At 41.1% G+C, this 27,872-nt stretch overlaps 1 protein-coding gene across 2 annotated transcripts in view; it reads left to right on the top strand.

Annotated features, from left to right (window-relative positions):
* prkar1b (protein kinase, cAMP-dependent, regulatory, type I, beta) overlaps positions 1-27,872 on the top strand; it is a 66,752-nt gene that overhangs the window by 31,544 nt on the left and 7,336 nt on the right. For both annotated transcript variants that reach the window (XM_005943979.3, XM_005943980.3), the window contains 5 exons: positions 8,576-8,637; positions 12,885-12,931; positions 15,569-15,727; positions 20,542-20,602; positions 22,784-22,905. In XM_005943979.3, the coding sequence (XP_005944041.1) occupies positions 8,576-8,637; positions 12,885-12,931; positions 15,569-15,727; positions 20,542-20,602; positions 22,784-22,905 (451 nt within the window). The remainder of the gene's footprint in view (positions 1-8,575; positions 8,638-12,884; positions 12,932-15,568; positions 15,728-20,541; positions 20,603-22,783; positions 22,906-27,872) is intronic.

The following is a 27,872-nucleotide window of genomic DNA, read 5'->3' as shown; positions in this document are numbered from 1 at the left end:
AAACTGACAAATGTATTTATTTTTTAAATTGTTGATGTCAGCATCTACTCTCTCTCACTTTTGGGTTCCTGTTAGTGTTGATAAATTCTAGGTTGAAAGAACATTTTGTATCTACTCCATTGAATTTGGTGTTTTGATAGCCAGAATGCTTCAAGACAGAAAAGTTGGAATATTAATTTAGGGCATCAAGTAGAGTGCAGAAGAAACCCAATTTCAGCTGCTCCCGTATTCACAAGGGGTCGCCACAGCGGGTCGCTCCACATGTTTGATTTGGCAGATTTTTACACCAGATGCTCTTCCTGCCACAAAACCAAAGGGATTTGTGTCTCCTCCCAGGATTGAAATGGGGATCTTTTGCTTGGTAGGCAGATGTGTGAACCACTAAACTACAGTGCCACTACCAAGTGGAGGATATCAAGGATAATGAGTATTTCTGATTACACATGATTTCCCTATTTGGAAGGTTCAGTGAAAACGCGTATTGAGTGAAGTGTTCTGTTTGTTTCTGGTTAATAATTGTCTAACATTTGTGCATTCCATAGTTTTAGCATATTATATACAAGTTGGTAGGTGGCTGCGCTTTTTACAGCTGGAAAGGCCTTACGTCAGTCAGATGTCAGCTACTGAATGTCTCTCCTCTGAAGCACCCAGTGCACTATGACCTCACTGCCCATTGTGAAGGTAGATAATTATAACCACACACACACTATGGTAAACACCACAGTCCTTCAGTCCTTAGTAGTTCCTCCTTTACTTTTTTCCTTCTAGTGATCTGATCTTGCTTAGGGCCCCCAGGTTGTTTTCAGAGTTTTGTCTCTACTTCATTCATGTGTTCGAGCACGTATATGTAATGTGCAATGTTGTGTAAACACCTCTCAGGTTTAAACCCCAACAAAGGACCGTTTGCATCCTGATCTGCTTCTCAAATGCTTATCTTGTTTTAGCTCTTGTCTTCTGCAAGGTGGGAGGGACAGAGGAAGGGGAGTGCGAAGGAGAGTGGAAAGGAAAAGACATGCCCGCAGGACAGCGGTGAGCCTTTTGATGTTAGGCAACATGTCAAGATTACATGTGCATGCGTGTATGTGTGTGAGTATTAGAGAAATGGCTCTTGGCTTCTCTGCAAAATGTATAGGGTTATTTTAGCTTTACACTGTATTATTTGTGTGCATTCAGTATAATTACGTGTGTCTGTGCACGCTGGGAGAGGAAAAGAGTACGGCTCACTCTCTCTCTTTCACTCATTCCAGTGACATTTACCCTGTAGACACATCAGAGAGGCAGAGGCTTAGTCCTGTCAGCACCTGATTCAGCCTGACCCTTTTTTCTCTTCAAGTGGAGGAAGAGCTCGCTTTTTCCTGCCCTGCGGCGATGAACAGAGAAAGGGGGCATTAGGCAGGTGTGAAAATCCAGTACTGAAAATGTGAATTGCACTGACAGGATGATGAAACTTAGTTAAAATAAGCAGGGGAGAAAATAAGTTTTAATACAGTGTAGCAGTAGCTCAGTAGCCTAACTAGTATACTGAGAAAATCCAGGAAGGAAAAGAGAGAAAGGGCGAGGCAGCAGGGTTGGACAAGTTTGATGTTTTTAGGCTGACATCATGACTGCATCAGCAGGTGGTATGTGTTGGCTCATCAGGTATGCCTGCAAGACAGCCTGTCACATTTACACACAGTACAATACACACAGTGGGCCATTAAAAGTTTGCCAGGAATTCTCTTCCAGTGCCACCAGAAAACTACCAATATAGTCAGAAATTTAATCGAATGCTAAGTTTTAATCAATTTTCTTAATCCAGCTCAGATTTGGAAAACAAGATGCAGTAAAGAAGGAGAAAAAGCATTTGATATAGGACTGCTACTTTCCCCTGGAAATCATTCAGCGTTTTCCTGTAATAAAATAAAAAAAAGTTACAATTATAAACTTTTTGAAGTTTGGGGCATAAATTAACATTGAAGAAACAGCCAAAGTTATACATCCTATTTTCTTCTCACATCTTCCCATCAACTTCTTACTCTTTCTCCTAAGTCTGGTTCTTTCTTCCTCTGCCATGAAACACTGGCTCTCACCTTCCTGATAACAACCCGAGTGTGTATACCTTTTGCTCTGTGCGTGCTGGGAGAGAGAGCGTTTGAAGCAGCAGTAATGGAGGGGAAATGAGATTGCTCTACTTTTACACAATTATCACTCGTAGCTCTTAAGACCTTTGGAAATTCTCGTTAAATAGGGTTTGTAAGCACGTATATGAGTATATGTTTGCATGTTTATTTAAAAACAAGTGTGTTAACAAGGTGTTGATTAAGCTTGGTCTGGTAGAAGTCCCAAGTTGTCTGGTACTCCCTGTTTCTGCTGGATGCTTCTCAAAACTCATAAAGAAACTTGACTCTGTGGTTTCTCTCGCTAAACCTTCACATCGCTGTGCAAGAAGAAATAAGGTGAGAGGAAATAACTGGTGCTATTGTAGGTCCCAGGCATGTGAGAAGGTGATAAGGCCATATTGGTCCATCTGAAATGGACATCCACAGTCTGGCAGGGTTTAAGGCGCCAGTTCCAGTTCAGTTAAACCTGATATTTTATCTGACTGACTCAATTAAGTTCAAAGGTTTAAGGAAAGCTACTGTGTCTGTTAGACTTTTCCTCCAGACTGGCTTTTTGTCCCTGTTACCATAGTAACATGGGCTCTTACTTATTTGTTCCTTTTGTCATTTTTTGTGTCAGTTGGGAGAATGACTGCTGGGGTCTAAAGTTGTATAAGGTGGATTTTACAGTAGTTTCCTCTGCTGTGTCCTCGTTCTGTAACTGGACTAATGCACAACTTCTGTTATAAAAATGTAGTTTTCAATGGATTGGATCCAAAGCATGAGCAGTGCAGTTGCATGATGGCACTTTGTATATCACATGTTTGTCAAACACTCTGTGTAGTTTGCTCACTAGCCGAGTATGTTTTTGACAGTTCAGAATCGGAGTTTTGCTCTTATAAAGTAACATTGATGTTCAGTTTGTACTTCACCTACACTGTCAATAAATGTCAAATTGTGTAACATGTCTGAAAGTAAAAAGTAAACACAACTAATTTAAATCATGTTGCCTTACCATGGCATTTGAGTACATTTAAATCCACATAAATTGGATTTAGGAGCCTAAATACATGCTTAGACTTTTAACAGTCTGTCTTCAACCCCTTCTTTTTTTCTCTGAGGTGGTCCAATCAGTGCAGGGTGCATAAATGACAGTTTCCTTCATCAGCATTTCAGTAAAAGTCTGCAGGTCAACCAGATCACCAGCATAAATGCACTGGCCCTTAGGTGGTTAGATTCTCTAGTGTGTACATACTGGGACACGTTTACGTTTTTAAGCAACAGGATGCATTCACGTTTACACCCCTTGTAAACCTGTGGAGCCAGGTGTGAGTTTAACACAGTGGACTGCCTCGCCTCTGTTGGTTTCCACTATTTAAATTGCACCCTATCTGAGTCTTCAAACCATGTGAATGTGAGACTGCACCAGATCTTTAAAATAAAAAATATGAGTCTGTTAAATTGTATGGAGAAATGGAGAAAAAATGAAGGTTTTCTCTCCCCTGTCATCTGCCTTTGGCATCCTCCTCTCCCACATTGTTGACCATCCCTAAGTGCTCATTGCCACTAGCCATGACCTGTTATGTCCATGCATGAATGGCTGGGACCACCTCTGTGCTGTGCTGCAAGGTTTCCGTGTGTACTCAGGTCCAATCATCCCAGTAGGTGTAAAATGTTGAAAAATAATTGTTAAAATTGCAGTGGAAATGTTCAACATTGCATATAATTTTATGTTTAAGTATTATAGCTTTAAATTTAATATACACTTACACTATAAGTAGTATAGTATGTAACTTTTATACTATAAATAGAATAAAATCTTTGAGTATGTTTAGCTTGCTCTTGTACTGCCATTCATTACACTTTTGATTTGGTTGGAGGAGATATCTGTGGTTTGTTTTGATCAAATAAGACACAGTTTCCTTAGGAGTCTCAAGGCCAGTGTGAAGAAATTGGCAGCAGCTGGCATGACCTGGTTCTTCCACTTGCTGGTGGTGCTTCGTGATGAATAAGGGAGCGTGCTTGGAGCTTTTATGTCATAAATATTCTCCTTGAATGCTTCATTGCTTTATGATTAATCCTTCCTCATCTCTTCCTTTTTATCTCTCATTCACTCTCTCATACTGTTGCTTGTTGTCAGGGAATGTGCTTTCATGTTGATGTAATTACAGATGAACTGTACTTTTTTTTAAAGAAGTAATTGTGTCAAAGGTAATGGTAGGAACGCTGGCTGTGTGTGCCTAACATTAAATGTCACAATGCTTAGTCAGCCTCACAGAGCGGTTTTCTAGCTTACCATGGTGTTTATAAAACTTAAATTTTACATGCATATGATCATATTTGTGAATATCCTGCTTTACACATCATCCTGACTGTTGGCTGAGCTGCCAACTCAGAGCAGTTGTGTGTATTATTCTAAGCAACCTGCCCCTTGGTGGCTTAATTTCTGTTGACTAGTATGTACGCAGCATACATTATTTACTTTACTTTGTTGTCCCTGAAGAAGAAATTTGTTCTGGAAGCCAAATTGCAGACAGTACAGCCATATAACCTGAATAACGATGTTGACATTGTCTCTGGTGCATTTCCATCTCACTGCTTTCACTTGCATCTTAGTGGCTGTAACATGTCTTACCATAGGAAGTCATTTTTTAACTTTCATTGCCAGTGTACATTTGGTGTCCCCAGATCATTGCTTATATAATGGAAATGATTAGACTCGCAAAACAAAGACTATTGTTCTGGTTTGCCAGAGTCAGCAGTCTGAATTACTATCAACTGTGGCAGTGGAAATTAATCCTTCAAGCACTTACGGCATGAACGCTGCAACAGCCAAACCAGTGGCACATTGCTGCCAAGCTGAGACGCAACTTGGAGCAGGGAAGTTCCCGTATGTGGTGGAGTTGTTGATTATTTCAGATATTGCAAAACCTCTCCTACCCAGACAAAGAGCATACTGGATGGGCTCCCCATTAAGGACTTGTGTAACTCAACATTCTGCGGCCCATTAAGAAACACAAAGACATGGCGGCATGCCGTGCCCCTAAAGAGGCCTTTGGTGTTAATGGTATAATGGCAGCGCAGTGTGTTGATGTAGTAATGTAAAGATAAGATGTCTGCTGCTAAACAAATAAACATTTGGGCTGTAGAAGAGATTAAAAAGGAGGGAAGAGGAGAGCGAAGAGGGAGTCTGTCATTGTCAACCTGTAAGAACAACAAGCAGTCCAGCTACAACAAGGAGCGCTTAATTTTATTTTATTAATGACTGAATCCCTCCAAGCTAACCACATTTTTATGGGTGTTTGAGAACAATAATAGGCTGTTGCTGAACTTTTGAGGGCATGTCTGAGGGTGAAGGAGCGTAAAAGCTTTTCCTGTCACAACTGCATGTACAGTACACAGTACATGCATGAATTCACATGCTCAATGTGCGTACATGTTGCAACCTTTCACATTCAGCGCAACACAGCTTAATGCAGGCTGTTAGATAAAAGCGCTGATCTGTTGGCCTTAGCGGTCCCTGCTTTGAACTTGAACTGCTGCTTTATTTTTATGCTCACATTATTCCACAGGTGTCATCTCCACCTGCTTCTGGCACTACAAACAGACACATATGGGCAATGTGCCATCCATGTGATGTCAGCTGCACATGACTTGTGTGTGTGTGTGTGTGTTTGGACATATGGTAAAAATTCAGATGAGATCAAACTAATGTGACAGTGTTACCAGCGTAATTAACATCTGGGTTTTTACATGAATGAAATTTTTGGTCTGTTTTAACACTGTACACATGGACGAGTGAATGATTATCCATGTGTGTGTGTTTTAAGGAAGAATCTCCACATAGCTCAACCATGACAGAAGCTTTGTCTCCCTCCATTGGGTGGAGGTGAGCTTCCTAGGCCCGTCACAGTCTACAGGGTCTCTTTCTGCCTCTTTCTCCTTCTATCTGTCTCTGTCAGAACAGCACACTCATTGTTAGTGGGGTTGCTCTGCCTTTTCATAAGGTCAGAGGGGCTACAGGTAGCGGAAAGGACAAGATTAATCACTTCATTTGAGACACGCAGAGAGGGGGTGATAGACCGAGAGATGGGGAAATGGGTGGGGCAGTAAGAGAATTACAAGGAAGAAAGGGGTAACTGAGATGGGAGATGTAGAGAAAAACCGAGCAGGAACCGACATGGACGAAGAAAGGGAAAGAGAGACGGGTAGAGACAAGGGGAAGTAATTACCTCCATATGCATCTTTGTTGCGCTCATTGATGCATGTACTGAGTGGATGGAGAGAGGCGGTCAAGTGTAATTAGGTAAACTCAAGTTTACTGCCTTTGATCCTCTTGCTGTGGCAGTGTGGGCCAGTCTTGCCCATCCTCCTTAGCCATGCCCCGTGTGATCAACAACGCATCACCACCACCACAGCTGAATGTAACCATGATGCCACTTATGTGCCTAGTTTTGTCAAAACTTAAAGTTCTGAGTTTTGAGTACTTCCAGCACTTTCTCCATGTTTTCTCACTTAATGCCTCTAAATTGGTCTACACTGTTAAACCTGGCATTTTCCAAAGTAATTATTTTCATAAGCCACACAATATAAATTGCACATAACCTCAAACCAACTGCTCAAAAGCTCCCTGAATAAACACAGTCCACGCCAAGCACAGGTGGCCACAGATGCAAAGAGAGTTGAGGGCACTCGTGCAGATGTTGACTGACTAATCATCATCATCAAAGTGTCCGAGCGAGCGTGTCATCAGTGTTCATCAGAAAATATGTTGTTGCATTGTTGTATCAGTGGGCAAATTGCACAACTGTGGGTCTGTGAGTGGATTGGTTGCATGCGTCATTATGGTGTATGGGGGTGTGGCATCCTTTAGTTGTGCGTGCAGACTTCAAAGAGTAAGTGTGTTATTTGAATGTGTGTTTGTGTGTGCTGCTTGTCCTCAAGTATGCGTGATTCAGTGGCCAGCTGCAATGCACCGAGCCTACCTGTGGGTGAAGTTGGCCCAAATCCATCTTCTTAAGTCTGCTTTTTATTCAGTGTCACATAACAAATACCAGCCAGGTCCATTCACTTCCAAACCACTCAATAACATCCTCAGATCTCTCCTCAACACCTGTTGACCTATGTTACTTTCTTTTTTTCTTCTTAAAATGGCAAAGTTTATGCAAAGCAACATTTTTTTTTAATGTTTGTAGTGTGCTGTAAGTTTGGCTGTGTAAGCCTTTTCATTTCCAAGTGCTACGTACTGTAGTCTTGTGCACTGTTAGGAGTGCACACTTATTCAACACCCACACATCATTTTGCGCAAACCTGTGTGTTTTCATAGGCAGTGTTCCACTCAGATGCAGACAGACTGGCTCAAGTGCACACATTCAGTGACACATACACACACACACACACACACACACAGGCTCACACACACAAACATAACTGAGAATGGGCTCTGACTTGTCCCACATTCACTCAGCAGGTCTTGTATGTCTTTGATATGCCTGACCCTCTTTTATTGTTTTCTTTTTTTCCCTATATTTCTCTATGAGAGGGGTGGTATGCAACTGATTAGATAGATAAATATACCCCGAAGGTGTGAGGCAGGCAGAGAGGAGGAGAGGAAGGATACTTAGTTTTCTCTTGTCCCAACACATCCCAGCAGTGGAGCTTTTGCGGCTTCATGCATTTAAACAGCCTGATTAGCAACAGTCTAACAGGCGCTTTCCCTGGTGGGCTGAAACAGAAATTAAGTGCTTAGACACAGCCATCACTTTGTTTGTTTTCTCAGTGCCTCTAAAGGAAGATACACTCTGAGATATGGGCTTTGATCATGGGCTGAAACAAAACAGTCATTGTTAAGCCTGCGCACAGTACCGGTCCAATGTAAAGAGGCACATGGGGCTGAAATGTTTTAATTCTTATATGTGATGATAATATTCTGATGTGTTTAGTATTTCTACTTAACAAAAATAAACACCAGTAGTAACAGAGTAGTAACAATGGCAATGAACAATTTCAGAAATGGAGAGTGAAAAAAGCACAATTTTGTAGACTGATGATAAAATAAACTGTGGTCGGTTTGTTGGACTAAACTGTGTGTTATAACTGGCGTAAATGTGTTCTTTATGATGGCACTAAGTAGAAATAATGGGTGTGTGGCTGGATATGGATGAGGACAAAGAAATCAGTTGTGTACACATTCAGATTCATGTGTCTTGTGCAAGCTTCTCCCTCTCTCTCTCTCTGTGTGTGTTTGAGTGTGTATTGGGGTCACCCAGAGTTCCCATGCTTGTCTCTTTTGCCTTTTCTGCCTGTTGATCGAGTTTGCAAAGTGATGATGGCTGCTGTCTTTCCCATAATGCCAGTACTACACAAAAAGTCTTGTGTTTACTGTATATTTGTGCATGAAACTCTGCAAACAATTCAGAAAACTGGTGGGATAATATAGCGTAATAGCAGGTATGCGTTATTAACTCTCTCTCTTTTCCTTTCTCTTTGTCTTCCAGTGACATATTTGATGCCATGTTCCCAGTCACCCATATTGCAGGGGAAACAGTTATCCAGCAAGGTCTGTATGAATATTTGTTGAGATGAAGATTAAAGTCAGCCTGCTGAGCAAAATCCAACTTGGTTTACGTACTTAATTATAGCAGGAATATGTTACTGTTTATTTTCCTCTGGTGAACAAAAACAATCCTTAAATTCTAATCAGAAAGATTCAATTTGAAACCTAAATGGTTTTTAGCGTCATAACTTGCACTCAGAGGTGCTCCACTCAACAAGGTTCTGGAAGCATTCCTCAGAGATTTGGGGACATACTGACATGATGGCATCAAACAGTTGCTGCAGATTGTCAGCCATGTTTAAAATCTCCCATGACAACACATCTGAAAGGTGTGCTACTGTTCTGACCCTAAATTCTGACCCTGCTGCTGTGTGTCACAGCAGAGATCAGTAGTCATCAGACCAGGTAACATTTTTTATAATCTTCTGTTTTTGTTGAGCCTGTGGTAATTGTAGCCTCAGTTTCCTCTGCTGTTGTAGTCCATCATAGAGGCTCTTCTGCATACTTTTGTTGTAATGAGCGGTTATTTGAGTTACCATTGCCTTCCCATCACCTTGAAGCAGTCTAGCAATTCTCCTCTAATCTCTGGCATCAGCAAGGCATTTTCAACTGCTGCTCACACATCATAGATGGTTCTGCAGGAAAATTCCAGTAGATCTGCAGTTTTAGACCACCCTAAGCAGATGGACAGGTATAACTGATAAATGTGTATTATGACCATGTGTATCTATTCACAAGCTGTAAAAGGTCTGAAAAGAGAAGCCAGTGCAAAGGTGCCTCAAGCCTACATTCTTTCTAATGGCCAGCAGTGGTATACTTGTATAGAAGTCCATGGAAAGAACACCCTTATTGCTCACTTGACCTTTGACCTTAGTAAACACTTATCTAATGTATTTCTTAGTCTTACTGAATGATGTTCATTTCATTCATTCTGGTCCCAAGTACAGTAGAAATGATAATGGAACAGGCTGTGCTTCAGGGTGGCGTTACCTTGCACTCTCAAATTCAACTCTTGCTTGTTATATCTGGTTTCAAAGCACTAGAATTATAACAGCCAAAACGCTCAGCTCGAGGCTTCAAGATTAACCATTTGGTGATGTCATAGTGGTTGTAGCCATCTTTGACACGCTGGAATGCTCTGCCATGGTCATGAGTTACATCGTCTTGATGGACTTAGCCACTTTAATGGAAAGGAAACAATTAAAGTGCTATTCTCACTGATTACCTTCGATGACTTTATCTTAAAGAATACTACAATTGTGCTGCAACCCCTGTTTTTTTTTCCTCTGCCACTCCTACATTCCCTCCTGTTTCCTCTCATTGCCTCACTCAAACATTCCCCTCAGTCTGCACCAGATGCCAGGTCTTTCTCCTCTGCCTAACTGCAGTCATCAAAACCTTTAGTCTAGGCATCCCTGGACTTTGACAGAACACAGATCAGCAGGTCCAGACTGTATTTTTCCAGCGCTCCTCCACACAAGCTCCTATCAAACACAGAAGTGGACACATTTAATCACATATTTAAAACACTGAAAACAAACATTCTCTCACACAAATTCCCAGTTCTAGATAATATTATGTTCACACCTGCTCAGAAAAACATAGTTTACATGTGTGGAGCATGCCTTACAAACACACACTCATACAGACACTAGGTGCAGGAAAACTGTCAGTGTTAGACAAACACTCCCACCTTCTCTCCCACCTTCTCTTAAGACAGCATCCAGGAGTATATCAGTCCTAATTTGGTGATAATAAGTCTAGCTAACTTTTCTGGGGGCCCTAGTCCCAGACAGTCCATTGTTATATACACTATAGAGTGTGGTATACACTATATGCAGTGCTGATGTCATTGCTAACGTCTGGACTACTGTACACCATCAAGAAACCAACCACGCCACTGACCACTCACACACTGTTTAGACACAGCTGGGAGTTATTGACTGTAAGGTTTGAGTGGGATTTAAACAGGAGGTGATTTACTGTATTATAACATGCAAAATGTAGCATAGAGCTATTTTCATTGTAATATATTGCTTATAGAGAAGTTCATCCGCTGTTCCTGACATAAACTGTTTCAATTAATAGTAATAAGATGTTTTCAGCGCTGATTTTTGTTCTGTTTGTCAGCAAGATTATGCAAAGGCTATAATGAAACTTTGCATAAAAGTAGAAGTCGATCAAAGAAAGATGGCATTAAAATTAGAATCAAATCCAGATCACTTTCTTTAAAAATGCAGAATAGCAGTATTGCCCTTGGTGTCCTACTAATTTTATATGAGGGAAAAAATATTCGAAGATGAAATCAACTTGATGATGGACATGTTTACTTTAATGCTGACATTGTGTTTACAAAGCAGCTGAGAGACTGAGGATGCAACCAGCGTTGTCCTTTTCGAGTCGCAGCATAACACCTAAAATAGCTTGTGTTGAAACAAAGCCTGTGTGTGTGTGTGTGTGTGAGTGTGTCTCTGTGTGTGCGCATTATGGTCAAATATTTGCTTGCACTCACAGAGGGATTGGAAATGATGCAAAACAAAGGATTGGGCACCAAAGTGATAAAAGACAGGAAGAGCAGGAGAAAAGAAAGACACAGTGAGAGGGAACTGAAAGACCGATAGATGAGATGAAAGAGAGAGACAGAGACAGACAGAGGGAGATAGCCATGGGCCAGGTTGCAGCAGGTTGTGAGTAGGTGTATGTATGTGTGTGTCTGAGGTTTCCACTGGGACAGACCTTCAGATAGACAAGGAGCGTTTTGTGTGACAAATAGAGCTGTATGATTAACGAGCCCCCTCCACTCAGTATTAATTAGCCGTGTGAACTCCTGTGAACTTTACTCACGGGGTGCTCTAAGCCTTTCAACTCTTTAGGTGAACATGCACACAGAAACACAAGCACACACACATACAAGCTCACTTTGTATCTGCTAAATGCACACAAATGCATACTTGTGTCATCAGGACTCATGCATCATTACCTGAATGTACCTCTGAATGGATTTGCATTTGCAGTTTGGAGTTGCGGGGAGAGATTTGCGCTGCTCATGTTTGTGGCTGTCAGTCCTTTTTAATAATTTCCCCTGAACCCTATGTAATGGATAGCATAATTAAAGGAACACTTGCCATTTTTTAGCCTTATCTCCAGACTAGATGCTTTTAACGGACATTAACCATCCGGATCCCATGACTCGCTTCGAGGGTTATTGTTCGCTTTGAAATCCCACCACACTTATGTCAGTGACACAACATCAGACCAGACAGCACATTTAGTTCCAAGCTTTGTAAATATAACAAGCGGTATTCTTTAATATAAGGAACTAAATAAATTAAGCTGCTGCCTGTGGTTGGTTGCTATACTATGGATCTCTGTTCTTTACACTTCAGAAGGATCTAGCTATGCATGCTCAGACACTTTGGTTTCAGAGCTTGCATTATTAAGCCACCCAAGAACCAGTAATGAACACTGCTGCAGTTGCACTCTTCTGCTTGTGAGAGCCTTATATCACAAATATATTGGCAGGCCCAGTGAAATATGCGTTCTGCAGAAGGCAGTAGCACTTTTGATGCTGGGTGTGCCCTGAAGCTTGAAGTAGGTAATTTATGAAGATCTGAACAAAAATAACATCCAGACAAGAAACCCAACAGTTTCTTTTTTTTGTTGTTTCTTTGGCTTTTCGGAGAGGGCCCAGAACCAAACAGAGACATTCCAGTATTCACAAATCCCCAAAGTTTCTCAAATTATTTGTGTGAATTGGCTTCAAAAATACTTTAATCCCATAATGCTTCAATTTTAGTTTAAAGGTTCTTGATGGAGTTTTTAAACCTCTTTGAACACTACTTTTTTATGAATATGCTCTTTTTCTTTATTTGTGTTCATGCACAAGGACGCTCACAAGCGAAGTGTCACACTTAATTGCAGGGGACGATAATGATGATAGAGATGGAGAGAAGATTGCATGCTAGTAAGCAGTTTTAAGAGGCTTATCTTTTTTTTTTTTTTTAATGAAGCAATGTGTTTGTTTGGCCTCAAGGATACATTCTGTGAAGAACATAACTATATTTGTTTACAAGAAAACATTATAGGGACACCTTTTACTGGTTAAAAAGTCCACATTTGAGAAATAAACAGGAGGTGAAAGTAAAAGGGGAAAAAAGCAAGTAAAGGAAGCTTTCTAAATGGTTTAAAGCTAGCAGGTATTGATGTCTTATCTGTGCTCACCTGTGTTTCTCCTCCTCTCTCCCCTCTAGGTGATGAAGGAGACAACTTCTATGTGATTGACCAAGGCGAAGTGGACGTAAGTGGGTCAGAGCACATTTAGAGTACACTCTTACTTGTACTTTGAATGAGTCAAAGCAAAATATTTAAATTAAAGGGGATTCCAGTATGGTTTTATTTACTGTCTCATGTGTAGTCTATAAGAAGGATTGTGACTCAGTAGAAAAACCCAGCCTTCTTCACTCACGTAGAGATAAAATTTCCTTCTAACAATGGGCAGGTTGTAGGATTGCCCCTATGTTTTGTTCTCTTCAAAGGTCTCTTCCACTCTGATGACAATCTGTGCACTGCTATAGATTTGAACTGGCTGTGAGAGGCACACAAACTGAGAGATCTTTTGTCTTAGCAAGCCTGACACAGAGCGATAGAGTTAAATGGAGGGAGATAAAACAGAAGCTAGTTAAACAGGAAGTGACCTTATCAGCTTACAACAGTGAGCACAGAGACAGTGGGCAAGAGGAGAGAAGCAGGTTGGCAAGCTTGGCTGAAGTTTGACCCACCTGAGCAGGAAGAAGTAAGTGTAGGAGTAGTGAGATGGTGCCTTGATAGAAAGATGGTGTAGCAATGAACCCTCAGAAAGTGAATTGTCAAATATCATTTGATAAGTTGTGGGGCTATTTTTAGATTCCTGTGTAAGAGTAAGGATCCATGGTTGTTTATGTAGTTCAAGATTATATTCACGTTAGATGCAAAGATAGTTGGTAATATCTGGAAAAACTCAAAAATCTGTCTACAACAATCAAGACAAAGTTTGCCTGTTTAATCTTATAAAGTTCCCTCTTCTCAAAATTTCTTAATTCTGATCTGATCTAAGTCCACATCTGCATCTGCTCAGTCTGTGCATCTTTTTTTGTTCTGCCGGAGGTCGTCTCCTCTGGACTGACACCACACACTCCCAAAGCCAGGACCCTGTCACCCTGCACTCCTACCCTCAACCTCACCCCTGTCCAAACCTCGTGTTCATTTGTGTCGCCTTCACCTCATCACCATCGTGCCATCCACCCCTCTATCTCTACAGACAGCTGCTGCCTCCCAGCCAAAGCCCAGGCGCTAAACTGCTTCAAGATCAGTGCCGAGGTTATTAAAGTGTGGAGATGTCTCTCATTAAGCTGGGGTGTAAATCTGCCAGCATCCCATAAACTGCCTGAATGCTGACAACCACTGCCACTACTGTAAACACCCCTCCATGTCTGCACTCAAATCTCCTCACTTACGGCCTGTATTTATATGCGTGCACTGCTAAAGAAATTACAGCTTTCATGCCAAAATGTAAGATGATCTTATCAGGGCAAAGAAATGGTAGCTGTAATTAAATATTGATAGTTGTTTAATCACAATTATTTGGGTAATCGTTGAAATTACTTACCTTAACAGTCATTTTAAAGGAAAGCTTATTTTATTTTTATAGTGGATTTGGCAATGAAATTAATTACATCATGCCAAACAGAGATGCAGATTTTTTGTTGCACCTACCTGTATGGGCAGCAGGCTTGTGCAGAGAAACAAACTCATGACTCATCTAACCCTTCCAGTAAATTTGATTCATTGGTTCTTTAATTATTCACAGGCACATGCGATTTGCTCTTGAAAATTCACTTATTGTGAGAGACAGCATACAGCATGTTAATCAAGACTTTTCTGTTCTGTCATCTCAGCCCCGACTGGGAGTAACTTCACTCTTGCTCCCGTTCAAGTATTAAAGCAGCTCTGTCTATCCGGGATTTGCAACAGAGTGTTCATGAAACTTTATGACACCACATGTACAAAAGTGAGGATGAAACAGTGACTCATAGGTCAGGAGATACCTGAGGACTGGACTGTTAAAAAGCCTGTATGCTACCTGTATGCTCTGATGTAACTCTTTCTCAGCGTTCATTTAATTGCTCTTCTAGGCTTGACGTAACCAAAGTCAGCACTCTGCATCTCTTTGAAGCCATGCCACTGTATAGTGAAGGATGAGTCCCCTGTGGTCTACTCAGAGCATGAATAATGGCCTGCAACAATTCTGGCAATTCACAACAACCACCAGAGAGGAATAAACCCTGCTTCCCTCTGCCTCTCTCTGTGTTATTAAGTCAACAAGATAGTGGATAGTGTGTCGACAGCTGAAACCGTAACAGCCCTAGAGACAGCCTGAATGAGTCTCACTGAGGTTGCATTGTCTGTAGAGCTACAGTGGTTGATCTCAGTAGAGCTGTGCATGTGTGTTCCTGCACATGTGAGTGATGAAGCATCATGAGAATGTGTGTTTCAGATGACACACAGCCCGAACAAATCCACACAGCTTTCCGACCTTCCATCACTTCCAAATCACAGGGATGACTCTAACAAGACAAGACAAAGAAAATAAAAGGGATTGATGGAGAGATGGTAGGGATAGAGGGCATTTTAGAGGGTCTCATCTGAGGGCTTAGTGGGGATCAAATACTTAGGGACAAGCCTAGTGAGAAAATCAAACAGCCCGGAAACTGAAGGGGGATAGGGGAATGGTGGGCCAAGTGTTGGATAAAGTGTCTTTGGATGGGTAGCTGAAATAGCAGAAAGTTTTAAATTCCTACCTCAAAACAGCTGTACCCAGAAAATGTTTGTATTCTTCAGAAGCATCTCATCTTATATATGACCCTCTTTATAAATTTTGCTTTTGTTCTGTCTGCAGGTGTATGTGAATGGTGAGTGGGTGACCAGTATCGGAGAAGGAGGTAGTTTTGGAGAGCTGGCCCTCATCTACGGGACTCCTAGAGCTGCCACCGTCAAGGCCAAAACAGACCTGAAACTGTGGGGCATCGACAGAGACAGCTACCGACGCATCCTCATGGTATGAACTTCGTCATGATGACTCAGTATTTCTGTAAACTCCATGGTAACAATATGCAAGAGGCTGGTTTGTAGCAACCATACATTGCAAAACTTGATGGGTAAATTGCTTCCACTGTGCACACATCAGTACAGCTGTATATTTTTTTCCGTGGCTGTACTGTGGTGGTGTAGGTTCAGAAAAGCTTCCAACCTGCTGATGATTGTAGATTAGCTGTAGATGTAGATGTGCGAATGTACGGTTGTCTGTCTTTCTTTGCGTTTCCCTGTGATGGAGTCGGATCTGCCTTGGCTGTGCACTGCCTCTTGCTCTACATCAGCTGGGATAGGCTTCAGCTCTCCTTCTTCCCCTAGTTAGATAAGCGGCAAAGAAACAGGTTGGAGTACTGAATATCTTCTTTCTTGTGAGTGAAATTACAGTATGACAGTTTTGGGACACAAAGTGCTTGCTGTGGTTCTTCGTAGTGTAATGCTTTACACATTTGACTAACAAGCTAAAGACACTTGGTTTGATCACACAGCCCTTAAGGGTTGTGGTTAGGCCGGCTAGCCAGTGCAAAAACTCTGCCAAATCAAACATATGGAGCTGATAGGGTGACCCCCTTTTGTATAAGGGAGCAGCCAAAAGTTTCTTCTTCTTTACGTGTTACTCTCTTGATTACTAAAATAGATATACTGGCTACCTATAAATGTATGCATTTGAGCACTATGGAAATTTCTGTATTATATAATTAAAGAGGAATGCTATTACTCCGTTTTGGGCATTTTAACAGTAGTAGACAAATAACCAAAGGGGTTCTAGGTCTGTAGAGCTTGTTATTTGTAGGTAGGTAGGTATTTAAATATATTTAACCCATGAATTGGAAAAGATATGCTATCATAATTTTATGGTATATTTGAAAATATTAAACATTAAAACAAATCCACACTATGACACTGTAGACAAATAATATCTACATCCCATTAGTAGACTCTCTACGGTCATCAATCACAGTCCTTTGCTTGCAGTATTTCCTCCCAGTCAACCACTTAAGGCTCCTTAAGCACTTAAAACATTTGCTTTCTTTTTTATACTCTAAATACGCTTTAACACACAGCGGAGTGTATCCTCCCATTTTAATGCGTCTACATCTCTTCTTAGATGAAGAAAGCCAAATGAGGGGAGGGAGTGAGAAGAGGAGTAAAAAAAGTCAATATTAATGTCTCCTCTTGCACTTCCCACTCTGGGAGCTTATCTAGCAGGAATGTCGAAATGTTTAAACTGGAAACACAAGGAACTGTGCCCTTGCCCTCATCTTTGCTCATAAGTGCACACGCACACACGCGCACAGATTGGTTGTTATTAGAATGACTAAATATTGTCCATGTGTGTGTCTGTGCCCAGCTAAACACTTCCTCAAATGTTCCTAATACCATATTCCGAATAAATTAGAGAGTTCCCATTTAACTTTTCAAACTACCTCTTGCATTTAAGCCTTGGCCAACTGAAAGTTCAGTTCAGTGTAAAACCAGCAGAGATTGAAGCAGGTTTGTTTTCGGACCTTTCAGCTCAGAGTAAAGTTGGCATTGACCTACACAGCACTCATGTCACCTCTTAAGCGCATAGTTAAACTAAGGGCACAGTCCGCCCTGGTAACCTTTCTTTGAGAGGATTCTCCTTGTCTTACACATTTCATTCCTTCGTTGCTTCCAGCAGCAGCTGCAGGAGGGGAGACGGGGTGAAACAGAATTCAATTATGTGAACCTGTAGTTAATTATTGCTGTCAATGATTTGTAAAGCTGTTTTTACAAAGTGTGGTATTCTGGCAAGGACTTAGGCCAACGAGTGAGCTTTCTCTCTGAGTGTAAATGTGTGTGTGTTTGTGTGTGGTGTGTTTCCCAGCGAAAAATATGCTGAGCGCCTGTGTCTGCAGCTAGTTAGCTGGAAGCTCATAAGGTGCATTGCCACTGCCATCAGGTTCATTGTTCTCACATCTGCTTTCCTGTCCCGAGTCTGCTGTGTCTCCAAATCTTAAAAATGATTATGTGTAATTTAAATGGTTTTACATTTACAGTCACTAGTTCATTCCATTTCAAGACACATTATTTTGAACAATTATAGCAACAGTTGCATGTTGCATGCAGTTGCATGTTGCAGGCCATGGAATACCAGGTAATCTCAGTGCCAGCCCACTCAGCTGATACCCATCTATGCTTTCAGTTAGGCAGATCTCATGTTTAGCTTCTTCATCCTGCACACAGCATGCTAAAAGTTACTGAACACTGCAAATCACTTTGCAACCCACCTAAATCTCAGCTCCTGCTTTTTATGCCATTTCTGACTTTTTTGCACTTAAGTGGCTCTAACTGCATTAGGTTTTTGAATAACCGTCTATATTTGATCCTTAAACTGAAAAATTAATTTCAATGGATCAAAGTGAAATTCAAAACCAATCAAGCCACATTTATGTGATTTTTAAACTGCATCGTGCGCAGTCTCCTCCCCAGTTAGTGATCCACCAGAAATGTAAATTTTGTAACCAGTTGATCATCCAAGTCACTTAGACCCTTAAAATGGTAAATGGATCAATCAGGAATAAATTTCATATTTTTGAAGAACTATTTGGTTAAAAAAAAGATACTTTAAATCTCAGAACTTTTACAATTTACTATTTTAGTTCTCTAAAAAGTGCTTCTTCTTACTTCTTATATACTTCATATATTTCATATAAAACCTTTAAGATGAGCAGAAATTATTTATAGGTGCCTTTGATGAATTTACTTGTAGATATTTCTCCTTACACCATGCCAGTGGAAAATAATGACACGCGCACAAGTCATTATATCACAGTTTGTTTATATTACGGCCATGATTTTATCATGTAGAGCCAAAGAGCCTCTCACTACACCACCCACCCTACCAGCTTCCTTATCAGGGTGTACATTGAGTAAACAGTGTAATGCCATTCCCTGTGATAACCACACTGTTTCTATTGTGTTACTGCCATTTATACAATACCTTCCTTGTTGTGTCATCTTGGTATTTAAACACACATAGCTACAGACAAAGCCGTTAACAAACCGACAGACAACTGTCAACAAACAGAACATGAGACGAAAGGAAACAAGGAGAAATTATACAGAGAAATGAGAGGGGATGTGTGCATGGCGGGTTGGTGGTGTATGTTTTTCCACATTGGACAGAGATGAAGGTGATGGAGATGGGGTGTAAGGTACAGTTGGTTTAGTCTGGCTTCACGCCACACCTCAAGTCTTTGATGACTCTCCCTCAAAGACTGAACAGACACAGAGGCTGGTTCATCTTTTAGCCACAGGAGGAGTGAACACTGGGGCCAACAGGAGCAGAAGAGTTTTATACATGAAACATGTGCTCAGGCCCTCCCAAGTAGACAAGATAAAACAGAAGACAAAGAGAAAAAAGATGTTCACCAACGAAATAAATGACAACTTGAAATTTTAGAAATAGAAATTTAGAAACGCATCATTTTCATTCCTTCCACCGCAGCGAGCCTCTTTGAAACCCTGCGATGTTACTCCGGCCCACCCATAGGTTCCTACTGCACTCGTATAAATCACATCTACTGTATTGTAATGTAATTTCATGTACACATGTTAAGCCTTTAAGCCTTGCAAGGCTGTCTGATTAGCTCTATGGGGAGACTTTCAAATCTGAAGACCAACTTAACATCTCTGTGTAAGCTGGAGTGTGTGTGTGTGTGTGTGTGTGTGTGCGGTGTGTGTTAGAGGTAGAGCGTACATGCGTTACTGTTTGTATTTGCTTGCTTAACGAGCAAGTTTCATCTCTGCGGAGACGGCAGCAAAACATAAGTGGCAGAACTAAAAACAGACTGCACGCTCTGCCTGCACACACTGACGACACACATGCACACAGACACACAACTCAAATCATTTATCCAGGAGGGAGGCAGCGCAGGCTAGAATTCCTTTAATCAAGTTGTTTACGATTCTGACTTTGACATTGGCTCACTTGGGAACATTTTCTCCCCTTTTAAGACAAAATGTGAAATTATATGAAATTAGAGGCAGCAGCGGGTCTCAGGCACTTATGCACTAAAGACACCCCAAGCCTCAATATATCATTTCCATATGCAAAGGCAGGGCGGACAAGATCGTCTCTCCTCACTCGCTTTTACTCTCTTCATGCTCCCACTCCCTCTGAGTGGTTCTGTGCAGTGAAGGAGAAATGCAGCGAGGGAAGGGGTCCTCTGGGTCTAGACTTGTCAGGAAGCACCTGATTTTCATGGCAGAGGCAGAATGGGGGAAAGTCCCCTGCCTGGTGGGTGGGGTGGGCCACACACACACAGACATACACGTATCAGAAACACATTACATACACCTGCATAACCATGACTCCATGAACTGTCATCTATTCATCACAGATAAAAAAAAAAAAGTGTATTCATGTTTTAATATTTTGGCAGTATTCATATGTAATATTTGGAGTTTTTTTTTAAAGGTTGGCTGTGGAATGAGAAACATGCAACCCTTTGGATGCTCTCTATGTTAAAAGGTGCAGATTTTCAGGCTCTTTCCAATATTTGCACCCCAAAGAAATACATTTTTCACAGTTGAAAAACTTTGTCGAAGCAAAGTTGCTGTGCTTTTAACTTTTAGTTATTAAAGGAGTGAAAAAAATAAAACAAATTAAAAGTTTTAAAGAGTTTCTGATTAATGAGAGTGATCTCTTGGTTTTGGGATAAAAATCAAACGTATGACCATTGGTGTGCATTAATACCATAGTATTACAACAACTTCCTTAAATGGTAAATGTGTTTGCTTTTGTGTGTGTTACAGGGCAGCACACTGAGAAAGAGAAAGATGTATGAAGAGTTCCTGAGCAAAGTCTCCATTCTTGGTAAGTCTGTGTGTTAAATATAATATAGACAAGACGTGCAGCATGTTGTTACTGGTGACTATAATGAATTCTTTTACACTTTGTTAATCAATTTGTGACTATGCCGAAGGATATGAGTGTGTTTATACATATTTATGCATTCATTTTACACAGGTCAAAGAGTTGAGAGTGCAGAAAGTTACTTATATACTGTAGATTAATCCACATAAACACAGGCGCACGCTGTCACACAAGGCCCATAGCTGAGTGAGGTCTGTGTGTACAGTCCTAATCTTCTCACACTGTTCATGATAAAGCCAGTCACAATATGCAATGTGTGCAATGTCTCCATGTGGACAATTAAGGAATAGTGAGTTGAGATAAGCCTCTCTTTGCGGCTGGAATTTGGATAACCAGCCTGCACAGGCAATTTGGTTTTCAGGGATGGTGAATGAGATTCATTCAGATTTTGAAAACGAGTTGCAATTGGAGCTGACATCTCATCCCTTTCCACTTGATTGTGTATGTGGTGTATAAAGCAAGGCCATGCCCTCTGTACAGAGTTATTAGCTGGCTGAGTAAACACATACACTCAATCCTGGTCTTAGGAGGATGTCTTTGCGAGGTCCGCTCTCTTTTCATTCAGCTCTTTTCTTTCACAGCTCTCTTTTTGACAGCCTTGTCGAGGCCTGTATTCAGACAGCACCCTCCTGCTTTTCCTCTCCTCATTCGCTTTGCTCGGCCCTTTTGAATTGGAGGAGGAGTAGGAGGCGGGTGTGTTTTTGTTTGTCTTTGATTTTTGAGATAGCCACGAAATTGGGTACAAGCCCTTGATGTCATGGAGTGAAGGGAGTAAAAAAACACAACCTGTTGTTTGTCGTACACACACACACACACACACAGGCCCTAGCATATCCACGGGCAATTCCCTGTGCGTCTACCATGTATGTGTGTAGCATGGTGCTCCAAGTGGTTGCAAGTTCTGTGAAGCATGAAATGTAGGTTCTTTAGTCGGCACATTTGTGTATCATGTTACTGCGCTAGTTGTTAGGGTTCACCTCTATAGGACCTGCTGCCTTTAACTGGCAGCCAGAAAGAAGACATCCATCTGGGTCCAGCAGACACCTCGGCCCCACTGGCGGGGGACACTGGACACCTCCAAACCGGCAGGCTTACCTTAACTAATCCTAAGTGCACACACACAAATAGACACACTGGGATCAGTTACTGAGCACATCAGGGACAAAGAGAGTGCTGTAGTTTTACACCTCTAACTCATGTCTGAGTCAAATCAAAACATTGAATCTTCTAGACAAAGCTAAGGATGAGCAGTGCTTTCACTGCAGCAAAGTCACATTCCACGTGTTGGTGTAGCTGCTTTTAAGGCAACAATAATCTGCTCCATTTTTAAAGGATTAGCCGATTCGGTAACCAATGTCTGAATGGAGATGTTTACTTAGTAGCGGGTCCTGTTTCTTTAAGTATCATTTCATCTGAATTGCCTAAAAATCATTTGGTTTAAGCATTTTTCCCAGTGAGATGTATGACTGTGTTTTTGGTTTCTAGAAATATCTCAGGCTAACCACGTCACTGTTGCTGTGGTTGGATAATCCTAAAGACTATCTGACTCGCTCAGAACAAACCTAGAAAGATGCTGTAAAATGTTTTTAGCAGAACTCCTTCACATATCTTGACCTTTACTTCTGTCTGATCTTTAAAATTATATAAAAGTGAAAAAAATATTTTAAATATATCATTTTAATAGTTATTAAAGCATTGCTGCTTAAATCGAAATCATATTTATTAGTATATTTGGTTATATTTCAGATAATTTCACTGATGAAGTTAGACTGTAGCTATGAGATCATATTTTGCAACCACAGAACGGAAGTGGTGGAAAGGAACTTGATCGCACCACTTGAACTTGATTGGAGTATAATCAACACAATCCAGAGTGAGTACAACAAAGTTTTAGGAGTCAGTTTTAAGGTGTTTGAGATCCATGAAATTAGGGAGGAGACAGAGGGGCTGATACAACGGTTCCTCTTAAATTACTGGATTGTAATAAGTGTTCCTACCAGCTTACTGAACAAGGGAAGCCTCTATCTACAGGCCATGAAACAGTAATCCACATTGTACTACTACTGATCAATGTAAATAAGACTGTCTTTTCAGTAATCTGTATTTGCTGTCCTTTCACAGAATCTTTGGATAAATGGGAGCGCCTGACTGTGGCCGATGCCCTGGAGCCTGTTCAGTTTGAGGATGGAGAGAAGATAGTGGTGCAGGGAGAACCTGGTGATGACTTCTTCATCATAACAGAGGTAAAGTCTGTGAAGAATATGATGTTTTGCAAAGCACTGGAAGCATGTCTCTGTGTGTGAAAGAGACAAGTTTGATGATGGAGTTTAACCTAGTTCCAACACAGAGCATAAAGCTGATTTTTTTGCACATTGAGTGCTTTAGAAAAAGCATTAAAATCACCAGAATTACAGTGTATGTAGTGGTTTCCTGTTACTGTCACATTTCCTGTAAGCTGTAGATGTTGACATACCGGGGCCTAAAATCGTGTGCATGTCATCAGAGTCATCAAGGGGGGCACTAGGGTTGATGTAAATGTCATCATACAGAGACGTTGGTGGGCTGTTTGCTGACATTGCAACTGATCCCAGTTTATTGCCACCAGCAGACAGAGTACCCAGTGCTCCCCTGCCCCAGCCTGCAAACACACAGAACCTGTGCAAAGAATGGCTCCCTCACACTGGAGGCTTTGTGGAACCGAGGCCCCTGGTGTGACTTCATGAAGGGCCCCCTGCCTGTCATCCTAGCGCACTTTTTATTAACTCCATACTTATTCGGCTTTCACCAGCATCGAGTCAAAAGGGGCATCTAAAGGGGGTTGGGGCACAATCTGCTGTGGTTGCGTCCTTATTTTCAGACCTGCTCGTGGGTTAGTCAGTCTTCTTCAGAGTGTCATTCTTTCTGTCACTTACTAAGTTTACCTAACTTACTCGTTTCATGTCCATCGATAATAGGAGCAGTACACTGGTTACAGGGGATTGAAATGGCTAAGCTAGAGGTAGTTCTTTATCCGGGTTGGTTAATGATGTATCAGCCTTTATCCCTATTTTGGCTCACACAGATTCCCTGCGCCCCTGCAGTACAACACTCTTCTTCATCCTTCTTTTTTATCTGCATTTTTATGCTCCTCACTATGCCCCTCTTAACACATATAATATACATTCATTTTCCAGTTATTTGAAATGTTCTTTTGGCTTTTATCCAGCTCAGTAAATTTGCATGTCAGCCGTTAATGCTCCGAAGGAGATGGGTTAGCAAAGTGTAGCACTCATGGTCACGCTTACATCAGTCTCACTTGCTGAATTTCAAACTTTAGTATATACAAAGAAAGCCTGAAGACAGCCGAACTACAGCTCTAGCAGAGCTTAACCAGGGAGGATATGCTGTCAAAAAATGTGCATAAAATTAATATACTAGTGATATTAGAGCTGTTTAGATTTCCTCCAAGTATAGCAACAAAATGTAACTTTTGTAACAAGCGATGTTTACAGGACATTGTTCAAAATCCTAAAACTACTTGAACTACTTGTCATATCAGACCAAATAAGGTTGTAGCATCACTAAAGGCTTGTTATATTTCCTATGAACTTTCCTCACAGATGCTCATACTTTTCACTTGTAGGAAAAACACTGTTTTATGTCTTGTTTAAAGAAATGGCAGCCCCCGGGTACTGATATAGCTCATGAAGTGGTGCAGGTGACCCATACGCTGTGAGGCTGTTACACGTTCAAATCTACTGCTCTCTCTCTCTTGCCTTTTCCGTCTTTGCACCACTGTCCTATTTCAATAAATGCTAAAAAGCTGCTCCACATTAAAGCTGAAGATCTTTGACGTTGTAAATGACCTCTGGAACTCCAGGAATTTGTAATAACTGACAGCGAATGTCAGTGGTCTCAGTCCTGTACGACAATGCCAGGATTATCGATAATTTGTAATGCAAAAATTACCCGCACAAATTCCGTATTGCTACTGTTAACCTGTATTTTATCAAATAAAGAGGTCATACTATTAGGTCTTTGAAAATTGGCATCTTGGTGATTTTTATAGAGGGTTTCAACAGACTCAACCACTTTTATGTTGCATCCTGTGAATCTAGTTTGGTGTGAGGCTCCTGATGTCAATCAGTTTGAGCTCATCACATCCAATGCATATATGCTGCACAAAACACAGAAATTAAACTGGAATTTTTTAAATTGCATGGAATTTATTGGTAATACTTTGAAAATATAGACCTGTACATATAGACTGCACTGTATATATTTGACATACACCTCACATTATCTTGTCTATTATCGCAGTGCTGCTCTAAGTCTAAAGTCTTTCAGAAGCCAATTTGCGCAGGAAATGCAAAAGACACAACTATGTATGTGTGACTCATCAATCTGAGACTTTGTACATCCCAAAGAGGAAAAACAAAATAGCAAAATATGTAGAGGAATGTGGGGGGGGGATAGCAGGATGGAGAGATGGAGGAGGAAGAGGAAAAGGAAGAGAGATACAGGAATCCACTTTTACAGGCAAGCAGCCCATTGGAGGCAGCTGTCTAGGTCTATGTGAATGTGTCACAATGTGAGACTCATCATTTTACATGCAGGCAGCCACACGCAGCACTGAGGAAGGGGGACCAACACTTTCTAGAATGTATATATTTTTAACCTAAATACTGCTTTCTCTTTAATCCCAGCACCCCAGCAGCAGCTTGTCTCTTTCTTTAACCCCGTTTCCCTTTCTTCTGTCTATTTTCCCCTTTGTGTCTAAGCTCTCACCCCCTCTTTTCCTCCCTCCCTCCTGCTTGCTCCCCATCTCTCGTGCTGCAGAGCCTGACTTTCCCAGAGCAGGGCGGACTGTGGTGGAATGTGTGTTGCTGACTTTCACACAGGGTCAGGAGCCCTCCTGGGAGGGAGACGAGAGAGACAGACTGAGGGATGAGTCAAAGAGGGCAGGGACATATGGGTTGTGAGGAGGTTGATTCAAAAAGGACCACATGTAAAGAGTTAGAGGACTTTGCGAGCGCGTGTTACAGTAAGATTAGCCTCTCGCTGTGCACTTCTTGTGATTCTTTTTATTTCTTTGCTCTGTTCTTTTCTTAGTTAGTTACTCTTTTTTCTTTTTTTTTCTTAGTTGCCCACCGTGCCTCTTTTTTCTGTCTCCTTTCACTGTCTTTTGTTGTTTTGTGTGGTTTTGGTAGATGAAGCCAAAGACAAACCCCACAATCACAAATTACATGCTCCTGATGGGGAAGATTAACTAAAAGGAGGTATGGAGACATCACTTTCTCTTCCTTCTGGGTGAAATGGGGCCCTAATGAAAAGTGACATGTTTACATTTTTTTTTCTCACACTGTACAAACAAGCCTTTACAAGCTCCGGGGGCCACAGAGACTCAGCCTCACCTTCCCTTACGTCAACCCTCTCTGCCTTTTCCACCGTTTGCTCTCTTCTTAAGGGCTCTACTCACCTAATGTGCAGACTCTTATTTTCTCCATGCCATTCAGTCAAGCCTTTGAGAAAAAGGGCCAGTTAAAGATTAAGATGCATTATGTGTTGCCACTTAACTATAAACAGATGTGGGAAAAGTTACAGTTTGTCAAGTCAAAATCAGTGTTTTCAGTCGTTTGCACCTTTTACACTGTGATATTTCAAGATTTCACAGTATGCTACTGCTAAGTATTAACTAGAAATAACATGTGCGCGTGGTTGTTTTTTTTAAATGCCAAATAATTAGTAGCATAACTTGCGCTTTCCCAGGCAGTAATGCAAAACTGTAACAGCAAACAATCTTGGGTAGAGGGAAAAGGCTACCCAAAAAGCTATTCAGTGCACTCCTGAATCAATGCAATCTAATCAATTCATAAGATTTATCTTTACATGAGATAACTGGAATTGTAAGGTTGACATGTTGAATAATATCATTTTTATTATTGGTGTTTAATTTTTATCTAGAAGGTCACTCAGAGTACATCCTCTGGAAAAGCCAGTGTCCATCTTTTAAATTCTTAATGAAAGCGATGCAGATGTTCACCCAAGCACCACTCCACCAGCTTTCATGAAATTAGTTTTTGAATAACAAACAGATGAACAGCTCTGATCATATACCAATCGCATACCTTTGTAAAAGGAATTATTATGTCACTTTATGCCAAAAAGATGACGTCCAGCTGAGGTTACGAATGTCAGAAGTCTAGCTGAAGTCTTGTTTTTGTCATTGTAAAATTATGTAGCACTTTTCTACTCTGTGCACTCAAAGGGCTTTCTTGCCACAAACCTCATTCTTAAACACAAACACATATGCATTTATAAAAATGCTGTTTTTTTCTATGCCCAAACACTTTTAATCTAACTTCCACAGCCTACTGAAGTCAGATGTCTCTGCTGCTTCCCACCTTTTTAAAACTGGGTGATGACTCTTGAAGAACGTATCATCCTCTCCGCTGATGTGTTCTTCCAGTCATCTTCCAGTCATCAGTGTAAATGGACGTCTCCCATTTGTTCTTTGACCACACACAGAACGAATAATTTCTCAGGAGTTTACAGGTTCCCTGTGGGTCCCACAGATGGTATATCCTCTGTGGATTGTCTGCAGAATATCTCCCGGTACTCGCGTGTAACCTGCTTGTTTTTTGCTGAAATGCAATTTAGCTAATGGAGATTAATATTGCTTTTATAGAATGAAGATCAGTGCGGTTGATCTGAGTGAAAACAAACAGGTAAAGATTAACGGGCCTCGTTAGATTTGAACCATTTTGAGTCATTTTATGTTCAAACAAGAGCCCCTCAGGCTGTTAGATGCAAATCTTGTGAGAAACACTGTTGTCCTACCGTATGTTGAGCAAGTGATCTATGCGTGTGTGCTGGCGTTTGAATGAGAAGGTGCAGACTCTGCTGATGCTGGGTGGTCTCGTGAACAGACAGACTCGGGATATCACCTTTCTCCATTTCTGGCTGTGCCTCTCTTTCTGCGAGCATGTTCAAATTGTTGTCATTTCTTTCATGCAAGATGCTACATTTTAACTTGTCACTACAAGCTGGCGCACTTTCTATGTGGCATGTTTGTTTAAAGTGTGTATACACAGAAATGGATGCAACTGTGACCGGTCCTTAAAATACGTCCAAAAATCATCTGATACTTCTTATTTAAGTTGAGGGCTGAAAGTGGCTCACACGAATCCTTTCTTTGTCTCTCTACTACTTGTTTGTATTCATGTTCATT

This window comes from Haplochromis burtoni, unplaced genomic scaffold, assembly GCF_018398535.1.
Source record: "Haplochromis burtoni strain Fernald_Lab_line unplaced genomic scaffold, NCSU_Asbu1 Contig_336, whole genome shotgun sequence".
Lineage (NCBI taxonomy): Eukaryota > Metazoa > Chordata > Actinopteri > Cichliformes > Cichlidae > Haplochromis > Haplochromis burtoni.
The sequence above is the reverse complement of the archived record's forward strand: the minus strand, read 5'-3'. Positions and strand labels throughout refer to the sequence as shown.